Here is a 16,969-nt window from a genome sequence, read left to right as displayed (position 1 = left end):
GTTCTTTCAATTCATTTGCTTAAGCTTATTTAGGATTAGACTAACTTGTTATACAACTCCTTTAATAAAGGAGAACATAACTGGTACATTTCTTTAGTGTTTTTATTTTTCTGTAATGTTTGTTTCCTTCTATAAATAAAACATTAGGGATGACAGTAACCAACTGAGATATTTTTCTGCTCCTTGTTCTTTCAACTATAAAAACTTTGTTTTTTGTTTTTTGTTCCTTTTCTCAGTTCATAAACATTAGTATGTTTTTTATATATCAGTTTTTTTTTACAATAATTGGTATCAGAGCTCCTCTGATCTTTGAAGGGTTTGTGAGTGAAAAACACAAGAAAATAGTAAGGTTAAATCAAAGCTTTCTGCTTTGAAGGGTTTATGAGTGAAACACGAGAGATTAAATGAGTTTTTTTTAAGCAATGGATTCTGTAAATTTTCTAGCAAAAACACCAGTGTTCACAAGGTAAAATTATGGTGTGTAGGCTATAAAAATGAAAATATATCTCAAAGTTTTTGACTTGTGGGAGATAGTGGAGAGTAATAGGCAACCCACTCCACTAGGAAACAATCCTACGATTGCACAAATGAAATTTTTCAATGAACAAAAGGCAAAGCGATTCAAAACTCTTACCTGTCTTCATAATGCTGTGAGTGAAGAAATCTTCACAAGGATTATGGCTTGTAAATCTACCAAAGAAACGTGGGATAAATTAAAAGCAGAATTTCATGGTGATGAAAAGTCAAGGAAGATGCAAGTTGTAAATCTTAAAAGGTAATTTGAAGGTCTGAAGATGAGAGAAACCGATACCATCAAAAACTTCTCTTCTTAAATTTTAAAACTTGTGAATCAAGTGAGACTTTTGAGAGAAAATTTTCCAGATTTAAGAATAGTAGAGAAAGTTCTAGTAAGTCTACTAGAGAAATTTAAACATAAAATTTGCTCTTTAAAATATTCTAAAGATTTCTCAGAAATGAGTCTGCAAGAACTGGTGAATGCATTGCAAACTGTGGAGCAAAAACAAGCTTATAGAAAAGAAAGAACAAGTGAAGGAGCTTTTGTTGCAGTTTACAAGGAAAAGAGTTGGGCTAAGAATTTTTACAAAAATCAAGAAGAAAAAAAAGAAAAAGGGTGAGACTAACAATCTCATAACTAGTAACAGAACAACAACAACATCTTCACTGAAAGGAAAGAGAAAAAAGAACATTTTCCTGCTTGCAAATTCTATCAGAAAACAAATCATCTTGAAACCTGGTGTTGGCTCAAAAATATACAATGCCGAAACTGCAAGCAATTTGGTCACATCCAAAGATTTTACAAAAACAAAGCAGAAACTGTAAAACAAGCTCAAGTAGCCAAGAGTTCAGAAATGGAGCAAGATCTTTTATTCATAGCTACAATACAGGAGATGTGTAACACAGCCAAGGCAAATGACTTATCATGGCTTATTGATAGTTGTTGCACTAATCACATGATTGTAGATATGAGCTTATTCAAAGATATAGATAAAAGTTATCTATCTAGAGTCAGAATTAGCAATGGAGACTATGTGAAGGTCGAAATAAAATGAGCAATTGAAGTAGAAACATTGTCAGGTACAAAAACTCTTAAAAATGTTCTTTATGTACCTAAGATCAATGAGAATCTAGTTTGTGTGGGATAATTAATTGAATCTGGTTACTCAATATTCTTTAATGATGGAGTATGTGATATTAAAGATAATAATGGAGTGCTACTGCTTTCTGTAAAAATGATGAACAGAAGTTTTAATGTTGATTGGAGAGAAGTATGTTTGAGTGCTAACATTTATGAGAATAATGAATCTGTTCTTTGACATAAATGGTTGGGACACTTCAATTATGCAACTTTAAAGAGAATGGCTAACCTGCAGATGACTCACGGCTTACCAGATATACAAGAACAAAAGAGTATTTGTGAAGTCTGTCGGTTAGGAAAACAAACTAGAGTTGTTTTTCCTGACAATGAATTCAAAGCACTGTCAAAACTCTAACTTGTACTCACAGATATGTGTGTGCCAATGTATAATGAATCATTGAATGATTCAAAGTATTTTCTTCTATTTGTTAATGATTATAGTAGATTCTGCTAGGTTTACTTTCTAAAATTAAAATCTGATGTGTTTGCTGAGTTTGTTAAATTTAAAACAACAATTGAACTAGAAACAGGAAACAAGTTTGAAAATCTGAGGGAAAGAATTGGAATGTGTAACTTTGAAACCAAGAAGAAGTGTTGAAGTTTGGTACCAAAGCTGGAACAGGATTACTTAGTAGTAATCTATTACATTGCTATCTATCTGCTAGCTGATAGCATTATCTAGATTAAGATGTTTCTTTCAATTTATTTGTTAAATTTATCTAAAATTAGACTAGCTTGTTGTACAACTCCTTTAATAAAGGAGAATATAGCTGGTATGTTTTTTTAATGTTTTTATTTTTTTATAATATTTGTTTTTTTTATAAATAAAATATTAGGATGGCAGTAACCAACTGAGATATTTTTACTTCTTATTTTTTTAATTGTAAAAACTTTGTTCTTTATTCTTTTTCTCGATTCATAAATATTAATCTATCCTTTATATATCAGTTTTTTTAACAACAATTTTTGATGTATACAAAGACCAATAAAGTTTGCAAATACGATGCGACAAAGTAAGATCAACAAAACCTGGGTGTTGCTGCATATACAAATCAGTGTTAAGATGCCTATTGAGAAAGGCACTATGCACATCTAACTAACGAACCGGTCAGCCATGAGAGGGACTGATGCTCAAGATTGTTTGAACTGTGTACAGTTTGAAAACCAGGTTGATCATCTCCTCAAAATCAACCCCTCCTGATACCATTTGACCACAAGGCACGCCTTATAGCATTCAACATAATCATTTAAACCCATTTACAACTCATAATATTCATGAAAACAGAGTAGGAACCAGCAACCATTGTGTTATTACAAATAAGGGCTGAACTCGTGATTAGTAATGGTGACAAGAACTAGTTGAGAAGTATATGGACAATGATATAAGGTCATAGGATGATGCAGATACGATGGTATAGAGGAGAAAACGGTAAAGAAAGAGGAGAGGAGGGACTAAGATCGACCAAGAAGTTAAGACCAAGTAAGGAAAACAGAGATAAAAATGAAAAAAAGAGAATGAAAGACGATACAAAACGGTGATAAAAACGAGGGTAAGGAAAAGAAGGGGAAGGAAATCGAAGGAAGGAAGAAGATTGAGTTGTTGGTAGGGATGAAAAAGGAGGAAGGCTTAGAAAAGTTTGGCTAGGAAAAGAGACCCCAAGTGTCTAGTGAGGAAAAGGAGAAGTGTCCGAAGGAACTGACAGAAAGGACTTGAAGGGGAAGGAGGTGCAATAACGTCTAAAACGTAACAAAATGCAAATCTAAACAATGATAACCAAAATGAAAAAGGCTATAGCCAAGAAGAACACATGGAGAAAAGCGATAGTTCATTTTATGATGGCAGTACGGGCAAAGAAAGTAGAAAACTCGAGCAATGAACAATGCCGACATCACAGAGATGGATTCATAGCCACAATCTATCTGGAGCTGTTTAACGCTAGTGTCGAATTGCTTTTCAACCAGGGTATAAAATTGAATAAAAACACTAAAAGCATATGATTTAGCACGCATGGAAAAACACCTTGTAAATTTGGAAAAATGGCCAGTGAAAACAATAAAGTGAAGGCGGTACCCTCCAAATGAGAATGTCGAAGAGGGACCCCAAACATCACCAAGCAATATCCCCAACAAAGTAGAGTTCATATGTTAAGAACGACCTGATGACAATCTACTGGATCTGTATAAAGGACAAGCAGTATACTGAAGTGATGATCTAGAAAAAATAACCAGAATTGTGTTTATTCGAAAACAAGTGATGGAAGACGTCAGTGTGAGGATAATCAAGACATCTATACCAAATATCAGAAGTGGAACAAACAATAGACAATGCAAGAGGGATCAAATTAGAGGAAGGCTCGACTAGCCAAGAAAGGCCGTCTTTAACGCTGAAGGGTAGCCTTGGACACTTGCTCCACAAGGAAACATGAATCACCATGAAATTTAAAAAGGGCTTTATTTTCAAGAGAAAGTTGACTCGCAAGGTGTTGGTGGATGTTGAAATGAAGGAATCACTAAGATGAGAGAAAGAGAGTCCCTTACCATTACCAACCTCGAGATGATTTGAACCAGTATAAGGTTCCGATGTGGGGTATAACATGATGGCGTTCATGTATAGACATTAAGTAGAAGTACTATGTGAAGCCGGTCTATTGTCAAATCCCTTGCCATAATCCATCATAACCATTGAAGGACACTATAAAATCAATGGCACTGGTTTGGGCCTTGCAACGAGGGTCTTAACAAGGTCCTTAAACTCCGAACGCCGTCCCTTGAACAAGTAAGAGTTGAAATCAGTCGAGTTCCTTATGTCCATCATGGTATGGTTTTCCTCGCTGAGGATATGCTGTGACAGTCTCGTCCAGAGATTGCTCCAATCCCAGTAAAGCTGAATTAAAGGAAATAATACGAGGAATGGAAGGTGAGGCCAAAATAAAAGATAATGTGTCCCCCACAGCTTTCAAAGCCGTGCAACCAAGAATTAGAGACGGTACCCTTTTGTAGTGTAGTCCGGATGGGGACTTGGTGCTGATGTGTTGTTGTGTTGTTGAAGAAATTCAAGAGGGCAGATATTGTTGCCATCCACGAACCCGTATAGACATTGTCCAACCAAGAACAATTTAACTTTAGCCTCCCAAAATAAGTAATTTTCGTGAATAAGTTCAAAGAATTATAATGGCGAGAATTATATGACGTAGAATTGAGGTCGACTGTGTTGAGATTGATGGTCGACGATTGCGAGTTAAGAGCATAAGATGTTATGTTCCCTAGAAAAGCCACACTACAATTATGTAATTATGTGATAGGCTCATCTACTATATGTTAAACTGAAGAATAATCAGAGATGAAAGAATAGATAGCAGGTTTGGCAACGCTTGTATTGTATTGGCTTAGAATACAGATACATGGCCTAGCCTCCTGCTGCCGACCCATCTTTCCTCAAAATGGAGAACTCAGGCTTTTACTGCAATCAAGCGCCTTTGCACGCACTGCGAGGCCTTTGGTTCCCCAGCCTCCCCTGCTCCATCTTCCACGGCAGCCTGTAGCTCAGTCAGCAACTGCTTGCTGAGCTTTGGCTTCAAGCAACTTATGGTCTGCCTGGTCCATTAATGAAAGTTCTCATTATAAACGAATACCTTGCGATGTCAAGTTATTCCTTTTGAGATAAACATTGGCTGTGAGTTCATGGTGAACCTTGAAAGTCTTTCCGTGTAAGAGATGCATCTCTCTCCACTATTCAGTCCCAGACCCGAATGAGACTTGAAAAGATTCCGTAAGCCCTGTACAGAACAGGCATCGCATTCGCTTCCGCAACGACAACTGAAGGCATCAATCCAAGACTTTCCAGAGATCACAGTCTCGGTTGAGACTAGAGAAATATATTTATGGGCATCCAAAGAACAAGATGACGTCCACAAAATCCCTCTAAAAATGGGATTGATTGGGGTTGGATTTATTGCCAGATAAGGTAATAAACGAGTACATGCACGGAAACAGCACACAACATGAAACAACTTAGCAGCAGTGCTTATGCATTTAAAGAACCAACAGGTGCATGCCTACCAGAAATTAAATGCAGTTGCTCCCACAAATAAGTGGATCACATCTTGAACGCCTTAAGCGAGAAATACCAATACATGGTCTAACAAGTAATAACCATGCTAAATGTAGAAAAGCTTTTTTTCTTTGCATTCAAATTCACCTTACCTCCAGGCAGACCACATTATATAGCCAACAAATCCCAAGTGAAAAACGTAAACATGCAGCTCCTCTTAGAAAAATTGATGATTCAGGAAAAAGGATTCTGCAATGTGAAAGGAAGCATACAAATTTGACTCAACTGCCCATGTGACTTACAGCTTGTCTCTCCATTTTTGCTACCCATCAATATCCGGCTTTTGTATTAAGAAAGTGTTACAGTAGGCTGAAAGGGAATCAAGAAGAAGAAATGGGGGGGAATTATGACGCAACTAGATCAGGTGTTTCAGCCTCCACTGATAACAAAGCAGTGTGTACTTTATCCAACCAATTGTCCAGTCGATCTCGCAAGGATTTGATCTGTGGAATCCCCAGAACTCTTGGCTGTACCCAGGAAACGTGCACTGTTCCTTCAACTTGATCAATTATACCCTCAATAAGGTGGACCTGTTGCCAAAATCATAGCATTAGCTTTGCACTGTGTAAAAACTTCAAACAATAAAAGGTGCATGGAGAAGCAAATGCAATTTTCAAATTTTGAGTTAATGCAGTTCTAGATTTTGTCAATGTCATAATTCATGACGGAATGCTGAAACAATTTTAAGCCTTCAAATGTTTTTGCCAATGGTTGGAAATTTGATTATTTTGCAATGCAGCACAAAGCATCAATAGCAATTGAAAATCGATACAAATTCAGGACAACAATTTAGCAAAGCAGTTCCATGCACACTAGATCTTTTGGCTTCTTTTGGGCACACATAACACAACTCAAGTCTTTTGGGTTCAAAGTGAAAAGCTTGAAAACAAAACAAGTTATACTCATTTTAGCCAAATTGCAGCTAGTTATACACAAATAATGCAGAAAAGCTCTTTTTGCCAACAAGTGTGGTGCATTCAGTAGGAGCAGAAGGGCATACTCTTCATGGAGCACAGAGCACCAATAAAACATGCACTAATTGCCCTCTTCTTCACTATTTCCATCTTCCCAATTCTTCTTTTTTTTTCCCTTTTATGTTTATATGCAACTAATTTCCTGACAGAATGTGAAACAAAACATAGTCCATGTTCTACATGTCTATGCATAAAGAATTCCTCAGACTGAAAACTACAAATCAATTCTTTGGTGCTTGTTGATTCAGTTTTTTCCCCTTTGGTAGTTCTTTTGAACTAAGGGGAGAGGATAATGTTTTGGAACCATGTGCTACACTTCAATTAGGTGAGTGATTGCTTTTGTTCAAGCCTCCAAAAAGGTTAAAAGATTTTTAAGTTTGCCTTGCTTGTTTGTAGCAATCTTAGCAGTCAGGCATGTACCCAATGAACATATATGAAGAATGGGATGAGCAATTCACCTTTTGGGCCTCCAGATATATATATATATATCTGAAAAGGTTTCTTTATGGAAACTACATAGTTTGCCACTGAAAAGAATGCTGATGGATCTTATTAAGTGAGGAAAATTTATGCACCTCATCCAAGTTCGAACCTCAATATTGGGAGAGAGAGTTGGACTTACAGATAGACTCTTTATGAGAAGATGCTCCACATCCTCAATGGAAAGCTTTGTGCGCTCAGCAATAACATTTAATGGAATAGTTCTATTTTCAGAAGGACGGCTGCAAGGAAGCAAATTTAAGTTCAGCCAGCAATATTCTTATACAAGTGGCACATGATCTGCTATATTTTGGCCATCAAACCACAAGTAAAAATATATTACTAATACACATACCTAAAGATAATTTCCATTAGGCAGAGAATGTTAATCTTTTCTAATAGCTTCTGCTCATTCTGAACTAATGCTGGCTGGGCCCTCAGGGCAGTGTTGTGCACACGGCACAATTCTTGATAGCGAACTAAGTCACCAGAGTTAAATGCCTGGAGAATGTAGTAGAGCCACTCAACCTGAGTGCCCAGTAGGCTCTTTATCTGTGAAGTAAATTAAATGTCCATCATCCCAAACCCACAATGTAGTTAGAAAGCTCTACAGATTTATAAAGAGAGAAGGAACAGAGAAAAAAGATATTCCTACTATAGGATGGGCCAGCAACTCTCCGAAGTTGTAGATGTTATCCCCCAAAAGCGCAGACAGAGAAAGATCAAATGCCAAATCCTAAAAAGAAAAGATAAGAAATTGAATCAAATTGTCAACATGAACACCATATCATAATCGATAATGCAGAGCACAAGACATGCAAAGTAGAAGCATATAAACCATTTAACCAAGGAATTTATTCTGTTTGTTTTAACTCTTTCCTTCATAAAAATCTGTTACCAGTGCCAGTAACAGTAAGAAACAATCCATACATGAATTAAATTATTTTTGACAGTGTCTTAGGCAGTGTGATGATTGTCAATGACTCCTGGGTTAACATGAATTCTTAATAGTGGTTTGTAGTTCTTTACACTACAAGCTTTAAGATGGATGGTAATTATTCTCCTAAAGCATCAAATTTCTAAGTTTTAGTATATAATAAAGATGTCTAAACATCAATTAATCTCTAGGAGTCTTGATTTCTGAAGCTCTAGTTTTAATTGATTTGTTTAAAGTTATTATTTCTGTTTGGAAGGAGAATTTATTTTAGCGATGATGTTTTTGCTGGAATTGGAATTGATGAGCATTAGAACAAATGTAGGAAAAACAAAATAAAAACACAAACTGCTCAGTTTAGCACCTAGACCCACAAAAGCACAACCAACTTCACTGCTTGAACTTTCTTCAGATCATCAAACTTCCCCCATGAAGAATGCCAAAATAATACTAGTATGAAAGAAATGAGATATTGAACCCCAACTTAAATTGGCAAGACAATATTTTAAAGTTTCCATGGGCATGGAATAATCAAAATAAACAATTGCTACAGATAACCAAGATCAAGATATCTGGCATAAGAAGTTCCATGCATATTACTAAAGCTAGCATGCCCCAAGAAACTGAGAAAATATAGAGCTCAAATATAATGGTAGAAGGCCACACCACCATCAGTCTTTTGTATCAGATATCTGGACATCTATAATCATACCAGCTTAAATGAGTCTGAGAGGGACTCCACTGCTGTATATGCCAGATAAAGAAGAGCGCTTTTATAGAACTCAGCAAATTCCTGATGATGTTTATAGTTCTGAGACGAAACCCAATAATAACTGGCATACACGGATGGATCTATATCAGTCATGCTGTCAAGGGTACTCTTTCCATCTTCTAAAAGCTTCTTGCACTCTTTCTGATCCCCCTGCTCAAGCTTGAATATGGCTATTTGCATCTTAATGTAGAGGACTGGTTCCTCTATACGTTGTTCTCTAGTTGCTCGAAGCTTTTCAATCACCCCCTCAAGATAGCTAATGGCAGCTTCTTTCTCTGCATAACGCTGAGAAACTATAACAGCAAAGTGTGCAAGCTTGAGAAGGTTGATCTTTGTCTCAAAGTCAGTGATAAAATTATGATAAAACTGTATTAGAGCATCACCAGCCTGGAATTTAACAAACAAAAAATAAAAAATAAGTATCTGATTCATATAGGCTAACAAACCCAAGGAAAGTTACTTTAATACACGTGAGGAAGTGAATAAATACAGAAAACAGCAGCACTCTTGTATATTGGGAAGGGGTAAAGGGATGAGAATCAGAGAGTAAAATAAGTGTAAGTGTGCGAGTGTAACTAAGTACATAAGCTTTCAAGGTATTTGACAGGTTGCTAATTGTACCAAAAGTTCTCATTAAAAAGCAGCCATAAGCACTTCAAACTCTACTAGAAGTTAACAAAAATTAGCAAATACAACAGATTAAAAACCAGAATCATTGTATGCTTTTAACATATTGATTCCAAACCTACGAAGACAATCCTATTTGGTAGCAGATCTTCCTGCTAAACATGTTGCAATTGCAAAACAACTTCGTGAAATAAATCAGATTGTCTGCATGTAATCCCAAGCCACAGTTCTTGATTACCATATACATCTTAAACCATAATAAACAGTTACCAAATTACGGTCGCAACATGTAAAAATGAAAACCAAAAAGAAGATGCAAAAGCCATAAACAACAGTCCACCAACGCAAATAGCTTCAACTAGTTAAATTATGCAAGAATTGAAGAAAACCAAAAATGAGAAATACTCAGATTCAAATCTCGCTTCATTTCCCCAGTTTATTCAAAATCCAAAACATCTAATAATATCAAAACTCAAGCGCGCGCGCAGACACGTAGAAACCCTAACCACAAATCTCCTCATTACCAAATCCAACGACTTACTGCAACCTCTAAAAACCCTAACTATACCACAAAACCCTAAATCCCCAAAATTCTCGAAACCTAAGACACAATTTCCAAAGAAAAATCCTAATAGATCCACAAAGAGAAAAAAAAGTAACATCCGCAAGCAAACAGTGACACATGCAGAAAAGAGAATTAAACAAGCGTGGAGCAGAAAGAAAGAAAGCGTAAAGAAGACCTGAAAGACGGTGAGAGCGACAAACTGTTCAAGTTTGAGAGTGAGTTGGTGCCAAAGCTTCTTCTGGTACAGATCTGCAAGTGAGTTGTACCACTCGTCCAGTTCTGGATGCGCGCTGCGCTGTGTCTCCAAGTACTGTAGAGCAGCCATGGCGCCGATTGATTGAGAGATCTTTTTTCTGTGTTTTGAGCTTCGGAGGGTTAATAATATTTGTTTGTTTGTGATGCGTCTCTCTAATTTCTTCGTTAGTTGTGGGTTTAGTTTGTTTGGCTTAAGCTCAAAGACAACAAAAGGAAAAGGGGGAAAACAGAAAATAGTGGAGTGGACTGGTATAATGTCTGGGTCGGGTTACACAGTGGAGGATTGGATTTGTGGGCTTTCATAATTCAGCCCAATCCAACAAAACAAAATCAGTAAACAGTGGTAGGGCTGTCCTCCCCTTCCTTATCTCTCCTACAGGTAGGCCGAAGTCGCATGCGAAGATAAGATTGATTCGGACTTCTTATTATTAATTATTATTATTATTAAAGAAACTAAAAGGATAGATATTTTACCGTTGCTCTCCTGTCGTTGATAATATGAATTGGAATAACAAAATTATAATTTTAAACTCATAAAGATAAATTTTTGGCATCGGCTGGTATAATGGTTTTTTATTATTTTTTCATAATAAAATAATTAATATATTCTACAAAACAAAAAAATAAAATAAACTATTTTTAAAATAAAGTAAAATTATAATTTTGAACTCATAAAAATAAAATTTCAGCTTCAGCAACTATAATGGTTTTTTATTATTTTTATAATAAAATAATTAATATATTTCACAAAACCAGAAAAATAATAAGTTATTAAACAAAGATGATTTTTTTATTTTAAAATAAAATAAAATGGTTATATTATCTTTCAATTAAAACTATTTTAAATTTTAATTTAAGGGTTTTTTTGTCTTCTTATTATATATATATATATTTGTTATTATCACATTTGATCAACAATTTTTTTTATAAGATTATTTTAGTCAAATAACCATTAGTAAATTAGCTCATGTTGATTTATTTTTTTATATTTTTTAAATTAAATCTTTTTAATTTTATTCTTTAAAATTAAGTTAATTAAAAATTGAGTTTTATAATTTTTTTTAATTAGAATTATCTCAGTCTTATTACTTTGATCATAAATTTAGCAAGTTAATCCAAATTAATCTAACTCAATTCAATATGTTTTTATTTTAATATTTAAATTATTTTTATATCTATTAAATTGATTAAATCAAATCAAATTAATCCTTACTTGATTTAAATTTTTTTCACATGAATAAACATGTTAATAACATCTCATCATCTTAATATTTTTTAACATTAACAAAATTATTGTGGTCCATTCCATGTCTTATTCATTCCAAAATGAAACACGTCCACTTCCTTTATAATAATAAATAATAGTATAACTAATCCAATACAGAAAACACAATCTACACTATTATTATACACAATAAATAAAAGTTTCACTAAATAATCTAATTTATGTGCAATAATATATGTTTTTAAGTTTGAGGAGAATTCCAATGCTTTTTGGTAAAATAAAAAAAGAAGAAGAAGAAAGAAGCTAGTTTAAACGAACGAGAATACTTGGTGCCTTTATCCAAGTAATTTCTAATTCAATTGACGCATTTATCCTCCCCTCCTTCGTAAGGTTTCACATTAGTTTTTTCTTCGCACATCAAATAAAACAAGGGGTTGTGATTTCTGAGGTAAAAAAATTAAATTGAAGTGCATAGACGTGACCATGACTTGTGTAACCAAACACTCATGATTAGGATGATACCATCAAAATAATTCTATAATAAATAAAATAAAAAAAAATTAATTAAAAAATTATTCAATTAAAAAAATCTAAATAAAATCAACTTATGTTAATTTATCAAACCTACAACTTATATTATAAGATTGGAACAATATAATAATAAAAAAAAAAATAAACTATTGAGCTAAATTTTCAAGTAATCCAATATTAAATAATAAAATTTAAAAAATTCAAGTCAATCGAGTTAACCTGTTAAATTTGCAACCAAGATCACATGACTGAATAACTTCATAAAAAAATAAAAATTTGGCAAAACTCCATTTCCAATAGATTCAATGTTCAAGATTGAAATAAAAAAAAATCTATAAGATCACGATAATCTAATAAAAAATACATTGAAAAAAATTACAAAGTTCAATTCTCAACCAGTCTAATATTAAAAAATAAAATAAAATAACTAGAAAAAAAATAAAAAATAAATAATTAAAATCAACTCAAATTAAAATATTAAATTCGTTACCTAAATCATGAGATTGAATTAAATTCATAAAAATTAAATTAAAATAAATAATGAAACTTAACTTCAAATATATACAATGTTGAAAACTAAAATAAAAAATAATAATTAAAATCCATTAGATCAGTACATATTTTATTAGAAAAAAAATTAAAAACAATATAAATCTCAATTTACAGGACAACTTGTTATTAAAAAATCAAATAAAAAAACACAAAACACTATTATAATAAACAATATTACACGTGGATTTGAAAACAGTGATTAAGCACACCTCTTATCATGTTGTTAATGTTAATTTTTCTACAACGCTTTCGATGAGAATGCAAAGGCATCATTGCTTATATCTATATTAGCCAATATTGAATCAGTAGCATTTACCTAAAAATGGAAGAAGGGTTGAGTTGTGGATGCTCTGCATCTTACCCACGCACCTGGGAGGCCGAAGTATGATTTCTTAAGAGGACCTTTCTGAATACTCAAATCATTTGATTTCTTATTTTGGTGAAGAGTCTTCAAGCGGAATCATAGCAGCAACGCGGACAAACCAGCCCCACTAACAAAAACCAACTAAAACCATGATAAGTCCCCCAAGCAATCAATATCTATATTATGCAAGGTCAAATATTTTCCATGTGACTTCCAAGCAACGCAAAGTTAACGATCCCTTTTGAGTTTCTTTATTAACCCCACCCTCCGTCCCAAGGCGGAAAAGCATGAGCCAGAAACACAATGATGCTGTTCAAGGCCATACTCGCATCCCTTGTTCTTTTGTTCCTCCTTGTTTTCACTTCAATTCATTCTGTTGCCGCTGATGCTGCCGGGAAAAACAGTGTTCCAAGTTCATATCGGTCATGGCGGAGAATAAATCACGGAAGCGCTCGTGGCCCTAGGAAGCACCTTGTCAACCCAACAGAGGAGCATCCATTTGAAGTTTCCAAGTTGCCTGCATAGACTTCCCTGTTCTTTTTACTCTTCTTCTAGTTCGTCTTGACATCTCTTCTTCTTCTTCTTCTTCTCTCCTTCCTCCTCTTTTGTTGTTTATTTGTGTGTGCTTCTGTATCTCTGGTATCATCATGGACTTTTATCTAATTTTGTAGGCCTTTAGGGGTACTTGTAATGTATCAGCTATTGTGATTAGTTTTCTGAATTCGCTCGTACCTGTTACTGGGATTGGCTGAGTTCCATGTGCAAGTTTTATTAAATGAATAAAAAGAGCTTCAAGCCTTCAACACCTCCCTGTTGTCTGTTCTTCACCGAACTCTTCCGGATAGCAGATCAGTACAACTGAATGACAGCATTCTAAAAGATGAACTCAAACATTGATTTTGGTCCTCTAGCACCATCATAACCCTGTTTTTTAATGGGATTTTCATCTCATTTTCTCCAAGGAACATTTCTCAAACCAGTTCATTTGATTACTACCTCAGTTTAATGCACTGTTTTAATTTGTCACAGAAATCATCTCCATTTCTTCTAAGAACCATATAACTAATCAAACCGAGTTCTTGATCAATCCATAATTTTATTTTCCTCTTGAATGTTGTCAACAGGCAACAGGCAACAGGCAAACAGAATGTGTTGACCACGAAAACATCACATAAGGAAGATTCGCATAACAAACGTCTTGTTAGGAAGCATTTAATAAAAAATCATATGCTGAATAGCATGAAAAATTGAATCACGCTGAGTGCACAAAAAAATCACCAACTGGTGATAAATCACATGGTATTTCATGCAATGAGAATTTACTCTGTTTTTGATAAATCACAGGTCACAGCTGGATTAGGATCCATCCTACAAAAGCATTCTACAAACACTAAAGAGAGTGCAGTAGATACAAGGATACAGCCATCCTAACAAACCAGCACAATCACAGCTGAATCCAAGTCATTCAGCATGATCACACATCTGTGCAAGGGCTGTTTACATGTAACAAGGAATCACTGTAACATGGAAAGTGCTACCCTGACTCCAGCTACTTATGGATACCGAAAACTCATAGTTCACTTGGTCCAAAACTGTATTCATTAAGCCTGGCCCCTCAGGATGTATCCTTTGGTTGTCATCGACATACAAGGAAACGAGTGGATTGATCCACAGATGTTATGTTGAGGATGACAAATAAACACGTTAAGGCACAGGCTGACAGTTTGACACAAGATAGGAGGCACATTCTGGGTTGCATCCAAATGTAAATTCCCTGATCCAGCAGCTGTTATGCAAACCAACATGCACAATGTGCTTCAATAATAACCCTGACTTGGGTGGAAATGATGACACCAACAACTGGTTGGACCTGGAAACTCCATTGTCAAGTAGAATATATAAACAATGACTATTTCCATAAGCTGTAATAAATGACCACATCTATCAAATTTTGAGAATGTTTCTGCGTCCAAAATTGACTCGTTACACATACATAGAACAGTTGTAACGTTGTTATGGTTCATTGGTAATTACATATTCTCCAGTGAACTTATGCAGAAGCAGATAAAGCACAGAAAAAGGAAAAGAATAAGACCAAATTTTGTATGGAACTATGCAGAGCTGCATTCCGATCAGAAATTGATACCAGGTTTCGGATCCCGGATGCATTGCATTCTTCAAGTAGTTTTGGTAAATTATGCTCGAGGGCACTGATAGAAGGCGGTATCAATCGATGGACTGGTTTGGCCGTGGCCTAGATTCAAGAGATTCAGATTCAAGAGCCCCACCTTCTTTCACGACAGGAAAGTCACCTCTTCTATGCACAGTTGCAGATACTCACTCCTTCCACAATCTTCCATCCTATATAGAGAAACTTGAAATTAGAGCCTCAAACCCTTAGCGTGGCCTAAAATAAAATAAATTTGTGAATAAAACAGTGGAGAACTGCAAAAGCTGCCGCAAATTCATCCACAAAAATCTGAATCCCAAAAGAAAGAAGAAAAAGCATGCATAGCCCACTTCCATAGCTCGAAACCAGGCCATATTCACCTTTGACATGTAATTTCCTAATAGCCGTTAATTCTCATGCAAGCTACGTGTTTTTTGTTACAATGATTTAATCTTCTTCAGAAATTAGTGCTAAAAACATTGCGACCGAACCACAACGGATGGGCTACATACATTAGGAACTTGCAGTATGACCTAACAAAACTCAGTAACAAAACCTTTCCCCAACTCAGAAAGAAAAACTTAATTCCGTAGTCCTAATCCAACTCGATCAAATCCCAGTTGTTGGTAAAGGCATTCGGGATTGAATCCGAATTCGGGCCTGATTTTGCACCACATTTCGCACCTAAAGCAATTCAAACAAGAGGAAAATGAAGACTAACAAAGTTGGAAATACAACACAAAATTGAGAAACAAAACAATAATCATGCTTACATTAAGAATTCAAGGTTCAGGAAGCGGGCACTGAACTGGTTGATCATTGTTTAGAGGCTTAAACTACACTGTTACTTCAATTCCATGAGGACGCAGCAGCAGTGCCAGCAGCTGTCCAAGTAACATCTGCATTTGGGGGCAGTACTTCTCTCTCGTCCTTCAGCCCGTCAAGCCACTCATCACACCGAACACTTGTACCATTAGACAATTCAGGATAATTTCGTGGAAGTCAAGCGGAAACAAATCAAGAATTATAATTTCTATAAAATAAAATTAAAAAAAAATGAAAAAACAAAACTTCTCTCTATTTAACTTATTAAATTTACAAAAAAAAATAGAATAACCTTATAAAAAATATATTAAAACAATTATAAAATTTAATTATTAATAAGTCTAGTATAAAAAATAAAATTATAAAAATATATAAAAAATCAACTCGAACTAATCCAAGTTAACCATTAAACTTGTAGTTCAAATTATAAGATAAAAATAAATTTATGTAAAATAAATTATAAAATCTATTTCTTAATTAACTTAATATTAAATAATAAAATTAAAAAAATATCAATTATAAAAGAAAAAAACTCTAGTTAACTTCTTAAATTTAATATCTGAATCATAAATATGAGATAACCTTATATAAAATAAATTTAAAAAATTATAAATTTAAATATTCAATAAATATAATATTGAATTATAAAATTAAAATTATAAAACAAAAATTATAAAATAATATAAAATAATAATAATAATTCAATAAATAATGTTTTGTAACGACAGATAAAATAAAATTTCTTCCTCTTTTATTTTTTTGCTAATTTTTAAAGTTGAAATTAATAATTTTAGTAATTATCATTATTTATTAACCCTTAATTACCCATTATAAACACATGAAAATTTTTACCATAAAATCAGAAGTTTTTTTAATCTTTTAAGAAAATTGTTCAAAAGTAGTGGGAGATAACTTAATTACCCATCA

At 34.1% G+C, this 16,969-nt stretch overlaps 1 protein-coding gene and 1 long non-coding RNA gene across 2 annotated transcripts; both read right to left on the bottom strand.

Moving 5' to 3' along the window:
• Nucleotides 1-5,659: 5,659 nt before the first annotated feature.
• LOC105128223 (26S proteasome non-ATPase regulatory subunit 13 homolog B-like) lies at nucleotides 5,660-10,595 on the bottom strand. Its single transcript, XM_011029790.1, has 6 exons — nucleotides 10,296-10,595; nucleotides 8,869-9,315; nucleotides 7,878-7,958; nucleotides 7,578-7,774; nucleotides 7,365-7,464; nucleotides 5,660-6,298 (listed from the first exon to the last, which is right to left on the bottom strand). The coding sequence occupies exons 1-6, from the start codon at nucleotides 10,443-10,445 to the stop codon at nucleotides 6,113-6,115; spliced, it is 1,161 nt and encodes a 386-aa protein (XP_011028092.1). The 5' UTR covers nucleotides 10,446-10,595; the 3' UTR covers nucleotides 5,660-6,112.
• A 3,753-nt stretch (nucleotides 10,596-14,348) lies between these two features.
• On the bottom strand, nucleotides 14,349-16,233 carry LOC105128222 (uncharacterized). Its single transcript, XR_842816.1, has 2 exons — nucleotides 15,991-16,233; nucleotides 14,349-15,408 (listed from the first exon to the last, which is right to left on the bottom strand). It is a non-coding gene; the product is annotated as an uncharacterized LOC105128222 (long non-coding RNA).
• Nucleotides 16,234-16,969: the final 736 nt, after the last annotated feature.

Source organism: Populus euphratica, unplaced genomic scaffold (assembly GCF_000495115.2).
Source record: "Populus euphratica unplaced genomic scaffold, PopEup_1.0 scaffold49.1, whole genome shotgun sequence".
Classification (NCBI taxonomy): Eukaryota; Viridiplantae; Streptophyta; class Magnoliopsida; order Malpighiales; family Salicaceae; genus Populus; species Populus euphratica.
Note: the sequence above shows the minus strand (reverse complement) of the source record. Positions and strands in the feature narration are given on the sequence as shown.

Bases quoted from the DNA above. Each gene is read 5' to 3' on its own strand.
- LOC105128223 (XM_011029790.1), bottom strand. From the start codon at position 10,445: ATGGCTGCTCTACAGTACTTGGAGACACAGCGCAGCGCGCATCCAGAA. The intron at 9,316-10,295 runs GTCTTCTTTACG...GTTAAATTCCAG, and splicing joins TCGCTCTCACCGTCTTTCAG to GCTGGTGATGCTCTAATACA. The intron at 7,959-8,868 runs GTATGATTATAG...TTTTCTTTTTAG, and splicing joins TCTCAGACTCATTTAAGCTG to GATTTGGCATTTGATCTTTC.